We start from the raw sequence: 16,984 nt of genomic DNA, 5'->3' as shown, positions 1-16,984 counted from the left end.
CAATGCCACAGGGGTGAAAATAACTTCACGAGTCAGGGGCAGCGAGCACCTGAGGCGTTGAATAGGGTGAGAAGGTGGGCTGGCAGCGAATGCTCCAGCCTTCTGGAACCCTGAGAATGTGCAGCAAATCCTAAACAGGATTCGCTGCACATTGCGATATTTGTCATTGAATACCTTCCATAGAGTTTATTTTAAACAGGCTTTTTATTCCTCTTTTAGTTTATTTTATTGGAGAAAATTCCAAAATACAGCCTTGGCCATTCATGTTTAATAATCTGATTATTCCACTAACTATATATGAATTACTACTTAGCTCTCTTATTGTGCTTGCACTGTATTTTAAGAAAATGCGCAGAATAGTACAATGCAAACCACTAGAAATAACTTATTCGACATTATATACCATATAGTAGAAGACACAATGGGACAGATGCACCAAGCGTTTAAATGTGATAAAGTGGAGAGTGATAAATGACCAGCCAATCATCTCCTAACTGTCATTTTTCAAACCCGGCAAGTAACATGGTAAGCTAGGAGAGGATTATTTATTACGCTCCATGTTATTACTTTTTGAAGCTAGATGCATCTGGCCCAATACAAGTAGTTGTACTGTATATAAAGTATGTCCCTCACCTGTGACTGAAGAACAGAGTCCAGTAAATGGGCCTTGTGAAGCTGCTTACATGCAGAAAGGATGGTGCTAAACTTAGCACAGTCATGTTTGGCATCTGGGTTATACAAATCAACAGCACATAGATCTTCAATGCTACCCATAATAAAAAGAGAACATATATATATTTAAAATGTTTAGTAACACAAATAACAGCATAAATAATGATTGAAAACCTACGTATGAACTTCATATCATGAAGCGGATCTTTAGAACATCTGAACATTTGTATTATTATGCCCTGGCGTGTAATGTTCTTTCTTCAGTTTTAATTTAGCAGCAATACATACATGTTGCTTGTCAAGGCCACTGTACAACATTTGTAATGATATACATTCCATGTGCACACAGATAAGAGGACAATTATCACTGTATGTAAAATGTCAGCCTAGATAAACAAACACTTTCAGTTAAATGGTCATAGAAAGCCATATAAATTATAGAAGGCCTAACCATGCCAAAGTTATTTTCTTCTGCAAGGACATCTCCAAGGATCTCCTGTAAGACGAGTTCATCAATGCGGTCAGCAAACGTATACAAATTTTTGGGAGATGCTTCATCACTTGAACGTCTGCAGTGTTAAACCCTATACTAGATGGATCGCACACAGTGACTGCAGTTAATTCCCACATAAAGCCATTTAACAGTTCATTTTCAAGTGTCTACAAAGAGAAAAAAACAGGGAATTATTAATAAATAATCAGCAGTGTTCTAAAAGAAACCTAAAGAAGCTCTATCCTTATATATAGGTCATCTTCTCTTTGTAATGGCCTAATATAATTGTAAGTAAATATGTAGTATTTATGAAGACGCTATTATGCTTTGCCAGATAGCTTCCGTGGGACAGCTATAATGGTACGACGAGACTAGTGGTTTTTAAGAGAAAAAATAAGGTGGAGTTTTGTCTAAATGGCAATACACTGTAAATGTGACACAATTGGCAAGGGACATGACAACATTGTTTGCAAGCTTTTATAAATCTATGATGGTGGCTTGACACTTAAAAATCAGATGATATCAGCCACAATCAAATCCTCATTCTTTCATCTGAGGAACATAGCCATCACCAAACACTTAATCCCCTCTGATAATCTGCCAAAAGTCATACAGTACATGCATTTGTATCATCTCTATTAGATTACTTACTTGTTAGTGGGTTGTTAGGGAGGTTTGCTTTCATAATTAGGATGTAGTATGTGGCAAGGAGTGCTTTACATTATGCTGTAAATTTACTACCCCCTTTTTTTATTTTTTATATATGTAGTGGAGAGGCTGCACCTATACTTTAAATTCTATCCTGTATCATTTGAAGAAAAAACCCTGCCAATCTTTATGCTAGTATACTTGAATGGCACCTTCGGGTTTATATACTACTTTGTCCATCCTGTGTGCGGGTTATTATTTTATTACAAACTCCGTTATATATTCGTAGTTGGTACCTACTATACTACATTATCGTATACTTATTGTGTGCTGTCTTCACCCATTATACCACTTATGTACCATTATATATGCGCTGTATATAAGGTTTTGTATTATCTTAAAAATTCAATAAAAACGACTCAATTTAAAGAAGAAAAAAAATAGTAATCTGAATTTTGTACTGTATGTGTCAACCACTGCCTTACATTTACATGTCTGCTCAATGGAAAAGTATTTAAAACCTATTAAAAGTGTTCACCTTCTGAAAATCCGGCTTGCAATTCTCCATAATCATAGTTACAAACTCCATGATCCGCACTATAATTGTGCATTTGGTGGTGTTGTACTCCTCCTCCTCTTTTGGACTGAATTTACTGGATTTAGATCCCAACTTGAAGCAGCTTTGTGCTGCATTGATATCCTCCATGGAAAGATGATTGATGAAGAAGTGTAATGCTCTGAGAAAGGATGACTTTTCTGTTGGGTCTATGGGAAAGGGTACACAGGATGCTGTAAATTGATTCATCAAATCTATATATAGTTTGCAGAGAAAAATAAACTATTACAAATGCTCCATTTAATTTTAGACAGCCTTATGCGCGCGTATGTATGTGTGTGCTCTAAGGCTAATCCTGTTCCTAGAATTCAAGTGTTTTGCCCACTGCGGACAGTAGATGGCACCCCACAGAGAAATTCAAGTGTTTCTCTTTTGTCTGGGCAGGCACAGCCGCAGTAACTGACATTAAGCTTATGTTGTTCTATCATTTGGACGGGCTGGTTTGAAATAAAATGTATAATGGTTTAATAGAAAACTGAAAACAGAGGAAAACAAAAAGGAGAATGAGAGCAGGGATACAGATTTGTGGCTATACTGTATTTTATGTTAGCTAAAGTATAATGGTAGTAGCAGTTGTGTTCATGTAATCGTATAACATTGCAGGCTTTAATCTTAGAAAATATTAATGCCATTTTTTATGTTGAAAAAGTAAAATATAGGGGGAATTCAATTATTGGAGAAGAATAATTGTTAGCAAAAACTTACATTTTTCACGGTTTATCTTGATCGTTTTTTCAGGCTATCCTATTGGGCCAATCAAAACAAAAAATTCTCACGAAAACACAAAGGTTCAGTGAAACCGGTATGTTTTCTTGCCAAAAAGCCCCTTTGTCGCTCAAAATAGGGATGTTTTAGAGGACATGTTTCACCTGCCACATAATGCATTTTAACTAACACGCACTTTCGCCAAAGTAAGACCCCAGACACAATTAGAGTCTCACGCAAACCTGGCTTGCGAAGAAAGGCTTTTTGGCGTGACTGCAACAAAGATGTATGAGGACACATCTTTTTGTCATCCTTGATATGTGTGGTGGTGGATAGGATTCGCTTCTATTTATAAACACATTTTATGTTTGAAAGGTAGGGCTACTAGTTTTGCCTATTACATGGACCACAAATAATATTCTAACAAATAAATAATTAAACCAAAAATAAATAAAAATATTTAATTGTCTATATTATGAAAAAAACATAAAATATATGTACAGTAGTAGGATTTGATCCATGGGTGTGATTCCATCAACGATCACCCTAATTCATACACTACAGAGAGCTGAGCTAAAGGAAGACGATAAAATACAACTACTTCTGTCTGGATGTAAATCTATTGCTCATGCCACTAACCCACGCGGGCTATGCCTGTATGTTACACAGAGACATTCAAAACCTCATTTGAGCGTTAGGCTCTAATCACACAGGACATCTGTTTAGAGAGCACTGAACTTAACTCTAAAAAAAAAAAATACTTTAAAATGTAAAATTACAATAATCCCTAGTGCACCTTTATACAATGACCTTAAAAAGACCATTTCCTCACCTAGCAATGTTTGTGGCTTCACAACACACATCCCGATAAAGGTATTATAACAGTCTAGAGCTGCGAGAAACATGTCCATCCACTGAACCACAGCTCGTAAGCTGAAGGCCTCATCCAGCTCATGTAGAGTGGCAAGGTGCAATATCCCACAGTGCTCCTCTGCACCACCACCTTCAAACTTCTTAATGAAAAAAGACACTCCGTTTTTATTAATGATCTCCTGCACCCAGGCAGATGGGGATTTTTTATCTGAAAACACAAGGATTTATGGAAATGAGCAAACAAAATTGAATGAAGACATTTGGGAAATAACATCATAATAAGCTACAACTGTATCTATACATTTTATGAATTTTACTCAAAATACTACTACTGAGCTACTAGTACATCAAACTTATAACAAACTTGGTATACGCAGATGCAGAGAAATGAGGCCCATTAACAACGATCAATAAACATTTGAAGTAATTATTGATTAAAAATCTCAATTATATACTTGAGATACTTTGTGACAATAAGTTAAATTACCCCCCCCTTTTTTTTTTTTATATTTAAGAGTATTGCCACACCTAAATCAGTAACCAGCAATGGTGGACCGATGCCCCTACTATGGTACCACCAAAGTTTTATTTTTTTTAAATAAGAAAACCACAGTTACAGTAGATTACACGTCCAACATTTTAACTTTGTAAGATAAAAATTCTCTATGAACAAAGAACTTTAGAAAGTTTAGAGGAAATTACCGCATAGTAAAGGAACAAATTCAAAGAAGAGCTCCATGGCCTTGTGTCTGCACTCAGTCTGGGGCCGCCCACATTGCTCTAAAAGCCATAAGAGAGCATCCAGGAGACCAATTGGCGCATTTGGAGGAAAGCCCCTGCATTAAGAGAGGATAGGAGAAGGCATTTTTACAGTAATTGATCATTATTTTATGATGCTGTTTCTTCAGAGTTCCATTTTTATTTCAATCACTTCCTAAACACCCAATGTATTAAAACCCGCTAATTATTTTTTTAAATAAACCAGAAGATGGAGTAGTGCTCTCCTATGTGTGAGAACAACCCTAGTCCCAGCTGTCTAATATTGTCATTGTTCTGACACAAAAAGTCTGTGCTTGCGTGATGCTATGTACATCTGACTTACCACCTTATGCTAGTGCAAGTTTCCGCAGGGCTAATGGGAAGATCCCTGTGGAATAAGGATCCCTGTGGACACTTTTTTGTCCCAGAAATAACAGTCATCATCATCAATACTGGCACTGTATTACTATTGACAATTGAACCAGCCCCCTTGCTGGGTAAAATAAATCTGTATAAAAGACAGGCTTCCCTTCTATGTACCATGACTAAAAATGCAAGCTACACACACCCACAAACAAGTTAATAGGGCAAATTAGTTTTGCCCTTTTCAATCTCCATGCCGATTTTTCACTTAGGCGAAAATCCAGCACGGGCAAACATGATTTTCAATAGAAAAAAAGGGTAGGCGGCGCTAAAGGACACCGAAGACACAGTCTTAAAAAAGTACAAATTTATTTAACAATAATCACAATAAACAGTTAGTTATAAAACTGAAAACACCGGCCGGTGATTTGTAAGGTTAAGAAAACCTATTGGTGCATAAGTAACGATTTTTAAAGCATCTCCAGATATACTGGATGCAATTTGCACAGCCCAGCAGAGGTTGTATGGTATTATTAGTATCCCATATAAGGCACATATATTATTGCAGAGCTTTATCAGCGATTAGAGCAGACATAGGATTAGTTACTGGCAGTCTTTTGTGCAAAGCAATGTTAGTCTGGTATCAGAGGCTTAGATAGCGTTTTAGGCAGACATACTTCTTTTAAGCACAGGCAAGGGTTAAATTCCAGCCATACATTATCACTCAGTCATTAGAGCCACATAAAAGCTTGAAGATGTTAAAAAGCTTTGTAATTGAATGGATGCAGAAAAGGTATACTTATGCTCCGTTTGTAATCCACTGTTAGGGGAGTTGATTCTGTTGCCCACGCCTGGAGAGGGTTCACGGCTGTTAGCGCTGTCAGCCTTCTCTCGAACACGCTGCTCCGGCTTCCGGGTCTCCCAGCAGGGTGCTTTCAAAGTGTCAATTGACAAATAGAGTATTCCTGTGACGCGTTTCCCCGCCTCTTGGAGTGTCAGCGGCTTCCTCCATCTGTCTGCCTAAAACGCTATCTAAGCCTCTGATACCAGACTAACATTGCTTTGCACAAAAGACTGCCAGTAACTAATCCTATGTCTGCTCTAATCGCTGATAAAGCTCTGCAATAATATATGTGCCTTATATGGGATACTAATAATACCATACAACCTCTGCTGGGCTGTGCAAATTGCATCCAGTATATCTGGAGATGCTTTAAAAATCGTTACTTATGCACCAATAGGTTTTCTTAACCTTACAAATCACCGGCCGGTGTTTTCAGTTTTATAACTAACTGTTTATTGTGATTATTGTTAAATAAATTTGTACTTTTTTAAGACTGTGTGTCTTCGGTGTCCTTTAGCGCCGCCTACCCTTTTTTTCTATTGGTATCCTTTTCTAAGAGGGGTTGAGTATCCCCCCTAGACGGCAGCAAGGACACAGTACTTCTCCCAGCGCTCTGCTATTTATTCCCTTTTCTGCTTTGTAAACATGATTTTCACATGATTTCCACAAAAAGAAAAAAGTAATGCGAGAAAAAGTACTCAAAAGGGGCAAAATCACCTGTGATTGAATAGGGAATGGTGAATCTTTGCCATCTTTTTCGCAAAAAAAAAAAAAATATGGCAATGATTGAATACCCCCCTTGTCTAGTATGAGAAAAGCACAAAGTGAAAATGAGCCTATACGCTCTAGGATGCATGCAGTCTTTATACCTTGGTATGCGCCGTTTAGATGCCTTGTTCAAAGAGCTGGCTTTCTGAATGATAATGCGTTTAAGATGATCAATAGCATCACTACATTGCTGAATAGTACCTATGGCAACAGTGAGAAAAGAAAGGAATATGGTAAGCAAATTGCAAAATGTAAGTAAATTCAGTGGTGTAGCCACTGATTGATTTCCCAGACACCCCTTGTGTTAGAACAAAATAAGTTACCAAACACATTTAGATCCTATCTTACCGAAGGATTTTTCGTCTGCATGAGATAGTGCCAGGCTTTCCATGTAAACTACCAAAACCTCGAATATAAACAGGTCCACCAATGCTGACTCTTCTCTGGAGATAGAACACAACTAATTTAATTTCATGCAATAAGTACTAGAATTCTATTGGCACAGATTTTTTCCCCAGAAAAGTTTCCTTTATTAGTTAGAGACAGTGAAAACAGAACACACCTAAACTCCCTATATATATTGTTGAAGGCAAGACTTGCTCCCAATCTCTTAAAGGCATTAGGATGGAGAGCAAGGCTGTAGAGTCTCTTGAACAGTGACTGTGTGTTCACGGGGCTTCTTTCCTGCTGCTGTGGAGAGGTCTGTTTGATTGACCATTTCAAGAATTCTCTAATGCACTGTCCTGAGAAGTCTCGCAATGTGCTATCAACTGGGTCCACAATTCCATCCTTAATGGTAGAAACAAAAACGTCAATACTTTGAACATTCTCACTGCAGCTTAGTATAATATTTTCTTAATGAGCATTTAAAAAACTGCATTTCATTTTAATGAGCAATAACTGAATGCGGCAGACAATTGCACAACTAACATGAAGTATAAGCAAAGTGAAGGCTTGTCCGAAACTGTGTGTGTGGGGACAAGTCCATCGGCTTCATTTATTTTTTAGGACTACTGACAACCAAAACTTATGTAAAAGATGTAAATATGTAGTGTTCCTGCTAGGCTGTTTTAGCGGGGCGCTGCGCCCTGCGCGATTTTGAAAGTGCAAAATGCACCCTGCCCCTTTAGCGGCGCCCTGCTAAATCATCCTGCTGCCGCCGGAAGCACGGGGAAAGCCCAGCGCCGCCGTAGATGCCCGGCGCTTCCCCAGCAGTGACTTCGGTGGGGCAAGGCCCACCCTTTTGGTGATGTCGGCGGGTCCAGCCAGCCTCCTTTCGTGCTGGGCGGCAGCCGTGCCCCTCTCAGGACACTGTTGCTTAGCAGAACAATAGAAAATGCTAATTAAAAAGTGAATGCTAAAAGACATACCAAAATAGCATCCAGTAAAGTCACGGTGTCTTTGCTTTCAAACTTTTTGTTATTTGTGAACCAATGAATGAGACCCATAACAAGTGGCTCATATAGCTGCCGTGTTACCTATAAGGCAAATGAAGAAAATTAATATACACAATGTGTTTTTTATGGACACATTGCTTTTGCATGATCTGCAAAACATTTCATTCACACCTCTGTGAAACTAATATGTATCTGAATTAAGCACAAGCGATAGGATTTAATTCAAATAAATGTAAATTTTTTTTGTGTATGACTAAAAATTGGATTTCTGTCTTACCAGTAAAATACTTTTTATCTGAATTCAATGTGGACACTGGGACTTTGAGGTGTAGGGCGGAACTATAGGAGCCAGTACCAAAATAGTTTAAGGGTGGACGCAGTACAGGCTCCTCCTTTGATATACCCCTCCCCCTACCCTCAGCAGCCAGTTAAGACTAACAAAGCCCAAGGACAGGAGTAGGAGTAGAGAAGGAAACATGAGGCACAATACAGAAGCAAAAATACCCTGTGGCCGAAATGTGTGCCTCGCATAGCAAGAATAGATACTTCTTCGGAATCCCTTGAAAAGTTCCCATATTGCACTTGAACACAGGTTCTCAAATTTAGTCTTCAAGACCCCACACAGTGTATGTTTTGCAGGTCTCCTTATAGAATCACATGTAAAATAATTAGCTCCATCTGTGGATCTTTAAAAATGTGTCAATGAGTAAGGAATGCGCCTGTGCACCTGCCGGGTGACCTGGAAAACGTTAACTGTGTGGGGTCCTGAGGACAGAGTTTGAGTATTTCCAAGACCAGAGCCATCAGCAGGCAATTTAAAAAAGATATCGCTAGTAACAAAACGTGTTGGCCCAAATATGGTATATCAGATAAGCAATTGTGCAATACAAATAGCTAATTAGGAGGAGCATACCTGATCTACATCACAGGCCAGGCGAAGCAATACAGGAAATGTACGTTTGAACAGTCTAAACATTGCTGGAGGCCCTTCTTTAGCATCAGGTATTTGAGATGCTTTTCCCAACATGAAAGTAACGATGCTATGCAAAAGTTCACAGGCTGCAACCTTAATGGAAGAAAACAATTTGATGAAAATTTCATGCATGTGAGACAGTTACAAGGTTTAAACACTGAATTGTACAAAATACATTACATTAAAACTTCTGGAATAAAACAAGAGTTAAAATAAAGATTGGTACTTATGTAATATCTGGGGTCCCGTTTTTTTTATGAGACCGTGTCCGCTCGCCACGCTTCAGGCACGGTGGCTCGCTGCGCTATATAAAATCAACTCCATACGTAGTTGGATAGTAGGGGTATGAAAAAATGGGGTGCATTTAACATGGGAGCCCAGATAATACATAAGTACCACAAGATATTTCCTTATAAAACTCAACACCTCATTTAAAAGTTATTTTGCAAAAAAAAAAGTAAAGAAGCAGAATTTCCTAAAAACAGTTCTGTGTACTTCGCATCACCATTAAACCTAATCAGTGCTATTTTTCAGCAGGAACTCCGTTCCTGAACCTCTAATTAAATATGACATCATCAGGAACTGGATTACTGAACCTGTTCTGGGCAAAAAAACTACTTCCCATAAGATAAGTTTGGTACTCTTTACTTAGCACGGCGCCCATCGCGGGCATTGAATGCACTAAAAAATCGGGTGCGACGCGACCGACGCGATGCCCGCGATTTCCCATAGGGAACAATGTTAAATGTCTCAATTGACCCGATTTTCCTGTTCAATGCCTCAATTGACCCGATTTTTCCATAGGAAACAATGTTAAATGGCCCACAGAGGCCAAATAGGCACCCTGAAGTGTGAAATGGCCCCCACAATTGTTAACGCCACCCCACGATCAACGTGAACCCGAAGCGTGGCGAGCGCAGCGAGCCTGCGAGGGGCGGCGGTACGCGTCCTACGATAGTGGGGGTATGAAAAGGTCGTAGGACGCGTACCGCCGCCCCTCGCGGGCTCGCTGTGCTCGCCACGCTTCGGGTTGACGTTGATCGTGGGGTGGCGTTAACAATTGTGGGAGCCATTTCACACTTCAGGGTGGCTATTTGGCCTCTGTGGGCCATTTAACATTGTTTCCTATGGAAAAATCGGGTCAATTGAGGCATTGAACAGGAAAATCGGGTCAATTGAGACATTTAACATTGTTCCCTATGGGAAATCGCGGGCATCGCGTCGGTCGCGTCGCACCCGATTTTTAGTGCATTCAATGCCCGCGATGCCCACGATCAAAATCGTGGGCGCCGTGCTAGGTAAAGAGTACCATAAGTTTTATTTTTAAGTCACCTGTGAGTGCCTTTGGTTCTTAATACAATATATACATCTGTCTCTCTCACTTTCTATTTTTATGTAATCAAGCCACCACCAGACCTGGAGTTCCTAGACCTATTTTTCCAGAAAAATATTACTGAACCTATTTATACAAATCTATAGGTGGACACAGATATTGGGGCTTTATTTTACCCCTTGAAGCAGAGGTGCTGGGAAAGGATGGGGAGGGCAACCATCATTTTCTTCTCACAATAAATTATTTGTTCTCTCGTTGCTCCTCAGTTTAAGCAAAGAAAAGAAAAGTAGCAGAGTACCACAGACACCAAATATTTTATTAGTGGGTTTATTAACGTACCCGGGGAACCACTAAGAAAGGAATTTCACAAATAGTATAGAAAATGTCCCTTCTTTTTTTAAAGTAGCAGGAGCACTAAAGGTGCCCATACACTAGTAAGATTTATCTTCAGATCTGGCTGGTTGGAACAAAAACATGGTTATGGATGAGTGACAGTTTGTCAGTTTTCCAGCATTTCCAAGCAAATGGTCAACTGTCATTTGCTCTCATCCATAACCATGTGTTTGTTCCAACCAGCGAGATCTGAAGATAAATCTGCGTGTGTATGGCCACCTTAAGGGTGTAATTCTATTAGCTCAGGATGTGAAAATGGGAAATAGCCTCAGGTTTTAATGACTAGGGCTATTCGATTCTTTTTCACCTGGTAAATGAACTGTTAACAGGCATTAACACATAGAATAGAGGATAATTTGTGGACCTGTGTGATAACATTGCCACAGCACCTGAAAAGAGGCTATACTGTATATTAGGAATTTATTTTCAAGCCTATTCAGACTCAAAAAACTAAATTGCCAAAGAACAACAACATATCATAGCTTCCACAAATTTGACTATAAAAAATAAATATTATAGATACATGTATAGAGAAAATGAGCAATCCAGTGTATGTTTTATTGAAGGAGCCAGGATATACAGTAGTTGCACTCCAAGTTGTGATTTAAAACACCAAAGTACTTATTTACATCATTTGAAATACTTAGCAAAATATGTCACACAGCATATCAACAGACAGAGAAAAACGGAACATACTTTTGTCTGCCTGTCACTAGCACAAAGTGCCAAATCTGTGACATGTGGTAGAAATGTATCAAGGTAGATCACAGGTTTCATATCAGCAAATGGTACTGCAAAACTGAGTCTCTTCTCCGTGTCCCACGATACATGATTCTTTATCATTTCCTCAGTAGATGCAGCTATCAAAGTAAAACATATAAACATGTTAAATGCAAAGAAAACACAAACATTAAGTAACTATCAGCTTTACAAGAGAATCCAAGCGTATTATTGCTTATAGAAACTACGGTACTCTTTACCTAGAACGGCGCCAGCGATTGAAATCGCGGTCGTCGGGGGTAAAAATCGCGGTCATCGCGGGTAAATCGGGATGGCCGCGATGCCCGCGATCACCGCGATTTTCCCATAGGGAACAATGTTAAAACGGCAGATTGACCGCGATTTTACTGTTAAATGCCTCAATGGACCCGATTTGGGGCCAAATAGGCCAAATTAACCCTTAAATGTCCCCCCAAATTTTTAACGCCACCCCACGATCCACGCCAACCCGAAGCGTGGCGAGCGCAGCGAGCCCGCGAGGGGCGGCGGTACGCGTCCTCCGACCTTTTCATGCCCTACTATCCACTAGGGCGTGGTGTGAGAATATAATAGTGTGGCGAGCGCAGCGAGCCACCGAGCCCGAAGCGTGGCGAGCGCAGCGAGCCCCGCGAGGGGACGCGGATACCTTCACAGGTAGACGCGTCCCCTCGCGGGCTTCACAGGTGTCCGCCTCGCCACGGACACCTGTGAAGCCCGCGAGGGGACGCGCATAACTGTGAAGGTATCCGCGTCCCCTCGCGGGGCTCGCTGCGCTCGCCACACTATTATATTCTCACACCACGCCCTAGTGGATAGTAGGGCATGAAAAGGTCGGAGGACGCGTACCGCCGCCCCTCGCGGGCTCGCTGCGCTCGCCACGCTTCGGGTTGGCGTGGATCGTGGGGTGGCGTTAAAAATTTGGGGGGACATTTAAGGGTTAATGGGCTCTGTGGCCCATTTAACATTGATTCCTATGGCCAAATCGGGTGGATTGAGCCATTTAACAGTAAAATCGGGTCCATCGCGCCTTTTAACATTGATTCCTATGGTAAATCTGGAGCATCGCGTCGCGGGCATCGCGGGTACATTTATGGCCGGCCGCGACGCGACCGACACGATTTCCATGTTTAACATTGGTTTCAATGGGAAATCGCGGGCATCGCGTCGGTCGCGTCGCGGCCATACATAAATGTACCCGCGATGCCCGCGACGGGCGCCCTTCTAGGTAAAGAGTACCGAAACTACTATCAAAGGCAACAGAATTATACATGGTTAGTGTTCATTCTAGCACCCGCTATCTTTGAAAGCCTATGCAGTTCCTCTTCCCTGACTGGGGTGTCGCTGTCTGCTGGAGTGCTTCTAGCACAGTGTGGTCTGTATATCAGCACTGATATGCAAACCAGACCTGTGCTAGAAATACCAAAGCAGACCGCGACACCCCAGGCAGGGAACAGGACCTGCATGGGTTTTGAAAGCTGGCAGGTGCTAGAACACAGTACACCAATTGGTTAAACTAACAGACACCTCCCCCCTAAAAAAAAACCTTATGTCGACCTTTTTACCAGTCGATCTATGCCATATCAACTATTGGGATTGACCTAGTGACTGTCAACCTAATCATCGTGAACCAAATGATCCATGGGTACCGTTTGTTAGGTTGACAGTGCCTAGGTTGACAATCAATAGGTCGACACATGAAAAAAGGTTAACATGCAAAATAGCGACATGATTTTCATTTTCTATTTACATTTTTAAATTGTGTCTTTGTCAAAGCAGGTCGACATGGACACAGTATAAGTGTACCGCGTCCCCTCGCATGGCTCACTACACTTGCCATGCTTTGGACAGGGTGCCGCGTTGCACTCAATACACTATTATATTACCCCTCCATATCCACTCGTATGGTAAAGTTTCAAGCAGCGTGGAAGGGGTATTACTAAAAAATAAGTATCAATAAGAAGATAATGAATCAGAATACACAGGAACCAAACATATACTTTCTTTAGCCAATTTAAGTAAACATGGAATCCCTCCAAGTATAGAATAATATTAAGTCAGTTTCAAGACCGTAAAGTCAGTATTGAAATGCCTTCAATCCCCTTAAGGTATCATACTGTATATGCTTCTGTACAAGTGATGTGATTATTGAAAGTGATGAAATGTATCACTATTGCAGTAAAAATATCTAATCTCTAGTAATAGAAATAATCACCTGTTACCAAGCTGCGATTAATATGTCCTCCTAGAGATCCAAGCAATCGTACTACTCTGCCCCTCACTGATGCCAACGAGGACTCTTCCTTCTAGAAAATGGTTAAGAAACACAAAAATCATGGAAATATTTACAGGGTTTGCATTATCACTAGACCAGGACTTCAAAAAATGTGGATGGCAGGTCACTATGTCGACTAAGTTTTCCCAGGTACTAAAAAGCTAATTGGTAAAGAAAAAATGAAAGTACTAATCCAAGAGTAGGTAGGATGTTGGTTGCCACCAAGTTCAAATAAATCAGTGTGGAATTGCTCACTCCCTAATACCAACCAAAGAGCCACCTGGCTTTCTTCAGGCAGTGCCGCACTACATGAACGATTAAGTAGGAGTGTGATTCTTGGGTGACCTAGAATGCCAGTATCAGAGCAGAAGCTTATTGATCCCACAAAAGAGTGTCTTCCTGTCATCATATAGGCCAAAAAAATCATTAACTGGGTCCTCTAATGAGGTCAGAGTCTGGTTGCCTCATTTTCTACACGGACACCCATGAGTAGATTACTACTCTGTTGTAGCTTCTTCTTGGTTTGAGGCGGTCGACACTTTTGCAACTGTGGATTGTACCAATGGTGCTCCATCTACAGCCTTGCAGAAGGCAACACCAGAGTCACTGATTACTTGGTGGTGTTCTTTTTAAAAAATAATAATAATTTTGACCTTCGAGGTGTTAACTCACTACTTGAGAAGGACAGTGACAACTTAGCAGCACCATTTTTTTTAAGACCTCAGAAATTTTGCTTCCTTTCAGGATAAGATGGGAAACTTCACAGGTTGAATACTATGGGCAGTAATCAATGAGGCCAATTTGCCATGTTTTATGGCGAATTTGTGCTATTTTCGCGTTGGAAGGTGATTTTGTGTGTCAGAAAGTGAATCACCCTATTCAACGTGCACTTTTCGTCGTCTTTCTAAGTGATTTTCGCCGTGTGTCGCCGTGTAGCAAATCGCCATCTTTTCATGGTGAAGTGGAAAGTGAACTTTTAAAATAAAGTTGTTGTTTTTTTACATTTGGTGTAAAAAAATCAGGAATTTTATTCTGTGAAGGGGCATGTTATTTTTATTCATGTGCTTATAGCACATGAATATATATTTAATTAAAAAAAATATATTTTTTTTTTTACACATAACAGCCAGCAGGGGGCCGGGAGCAGAGAGCCGCTTATTAGATATTCATATATTCACTGCTCCCGATCATTACATATGCACGATCAGGAGCAGTGAATACCCGGTCCCCTGCTGGCTCTCCCGGGTGGCAGCTTGTGCTGCCTGGGTCCCGGGGAGCCCTCCTCCCCTCCACATAAGTTCTGGGGCAGGCAGGGAGACCATCTCCCTGCCTGCCGCCGTCCCCCGGCTCCCTGCGGGACACCGCAGGGGTTAAGATTGCCATCAGGGGCAGCGAGCCCCTGCGACGTTGAATACGGGGATAGCGGGGGACAGCGAGGCTCCGGAACACGGCGACAGTGCAGCGAATCCTAAAAAGGATTCGCTGCACGCTGCGATTATCTTCATTGAATACTGCCCTATGAATTTGGATTCTACTGCATGACCTATTTCGTATTGTAGGCCAGGTACAGGCACATCGTGAAAATCTGGACAATATTAATGGGGCATATGTGGCGGGTGTTCTGATGACTTAGGTAGGTTAAGGGGAGTGTGATGTTCTACAAAAGTTTTCATATTTTCAGTAGGAGATCATGGTCTAGCCTTTGCTTTTAAGCTAGTGCCTACATTTAACAAATACTTGACAAGCCATGTGCTAGACAATATGTACAAATAAAGTACTGCTCTACAACACAGCTAGAGGAAATAATAGACTTTAGAGACCAAATATAACCTGTCACATAGTGGAGAACGTATCTACATCAAAAATCCCTTGTATAGTCATGCGCATAATAATAGAACAAAATAAATAACAAATCTATTCAAAATCTATTAAATGTTATAGAACATACCACAGAAAGTGCTTTCGCTCTCTTTATTTTCTTGACAAGATATTTGTTAAAGCCTTTCTGTGAGGCACGTGACAGAGAAGCTACATCAACTGCATTGAGTGAATCATTTGAAAAGGAGATGGTAAAAACATTGGTACCTGAAATAAAAGACCAATCTGCATATCTACAATCATGCCAATGGATAATAAGCGCATAAAAGGCAACTTAAAATAGCATAAACTAGAAATAAACATAAAGTAGGTACCTTGAAAGGTAAAAAACAAAAAAGTTTTAATTGTAATAATAGAACACTGCTCTCCATTCAAAAAGTACCTGTGGAAGGACGCATGATCTGAGTGCCAAGAACTAGGAAGTGTGTGTGTATCCCAGAATGCACTAGGATTGCCCATGTAAGGAATAGATGCATAATCACACATTTTTGTAAGATATAAATGACATTTCATGGGTAGAGACAAAGTAAACCCAGAACATTACCTGCAGATGATGAATTTGTCAAGTAGTCATCTAGCGAAGGAAGGATATTCTTGTAATAAGGCTGAATATCATCTGGGTGAATTCGAGCTGACCAGTCTTCAAGAGCATCAAGGCCAATATCAGCAAGAGCTGGGCAGCTTAGGCCCAATTTAAAGGCAGTCTACATATAAAACGGAAAAGTACATAACTTCCTTTAATGCATCATTTCAACTATTAAATGAATTACAAGATTTATAAAGATTAAAATAAAAAATCTGTAAGAAATAATATAACTCTAAAGAAGTAAAGAGGGAAGAATCAACAATAATGCACAATGCAATCAAAGGCACAGAAGGATCAGTGGAGAAACACCAAATGCTATGTTACTGTAGGAGTAACAAACGTTTGTGAAACCCTGTAATATTAAAGCATGCATGTAGGAAGACCACAATAACCAGCAGGCAAGCAAAGGGGAGATTGTGATAGATTACCCATTTATAGGCTGAGGGAATGGGCTTTATGAAGGGCATAACCTGCAGGTGAACCAATAGCTTTTCTAACCCATAAAACTCCCAGTGGTCCCAGCTGATTTGTTTTATTCTTGGGGATGAGCAGGATACCACATTGGCTGTGTAAGATTGGGAAGGACAAAAATAGCCTATTTGAAACCGAAGGCACTCTCAGCTTCTTATCATATTCCAGTGCATTGTCTGCT

The 16,984-nt window shown here is 40.5% G+C and overlaps 1 protein-coding gene across 5 annotated transcripts in view; it reads right to left on the bottom strand.

Annotated features, from left to right (window-relative positions):
• PRKDC (protein kinase, DNA-activated, catalytic subunit) overlaps positions 1 to 16,984 on the bottom strand; it is a 212,417-nt gene that overhangs the window by 138,731 nt on the left and 56,702 nt on the right. For 3 of the 5 annotated variants that reach the window (XM_083187421.1, XM_083187424.1, XM_083187425.1), the window contains 14 exons: positions 16,291 to 16,450; positions 15,817 to 15,953; positions 13,809 to 13,899; positions 11,534 to 11,697; positions 9,052 to 9,204; positions 8,112 to 8,219; positions 7,304 to 7,530; positions 7,090 to 7,184; positions 6,843 to 6,942; positions 4,710 to 4,843; positions 3,967 to 4,215; positions 2,352 to 2,578; positions 1,124 to 1,332; positions 634 to 766 (listed from right to left, as the gene is read on the bottom strand). In XM_083187421.1, the coding sequence (XP_083043547.1) occupies positions 634 to 766; positions 1,124 to 1,332; positions 2,352 to 2,578; positions 3,967 to 4,215; positions 4,710 to 4,843; positions 6,843 to 6,942; positions 7,090 to 7,184; positions 7,304 to 7,530; positions 8,112 to 8,219; positions 9,052 to 9,204; positions 11,534 to 11,697; positions 13,809 to 13,899; positions 15,817 to 15,953; positions 16,291 to 16,450 (2,187 nt within the window). The remainder of the gene's footprint in view (positions 1 to 633; positions 767 to 1,123; positions 1,333 to 2,351; positions 2,579 to 3,966; positions 4,216 to 4,709; positions 4,844 to 6,842; positions 6,943 to 7,089; positions 7,185 to 7,303; positions 7,531 to 8,111; positions 8,220 to 9,051; positions 9,205 to 11,533; positions 11,698 to 13,808; positions 13,900 to 15,816; positions 15,954 to 16,290; positions 16,451 to 16,984) is intronic. The other 2 variants (XM_083187422.1, XM_083187423.1) reach the window with 2 other exon arrangements.

Source organism: Crinia signifera, chromosome 5, assembly GCF_055691185.1.
Source record: "Crinia signifera chromosome 5, ASM5569118v1, whole genome shotgun sequence".
In the NCBI taxonomy this organism is placed as follows: domain Eukaryota; kingdom Metazoa; phylum Chordata; class Amphibia; order Anura; family Myobatrachidae; genus Crinia; species Crinia signifera.
Note: the sequence above shows the minus strand (reverse complement) of the source record. Positions and strands in the feature narration are given on the sequence as shown.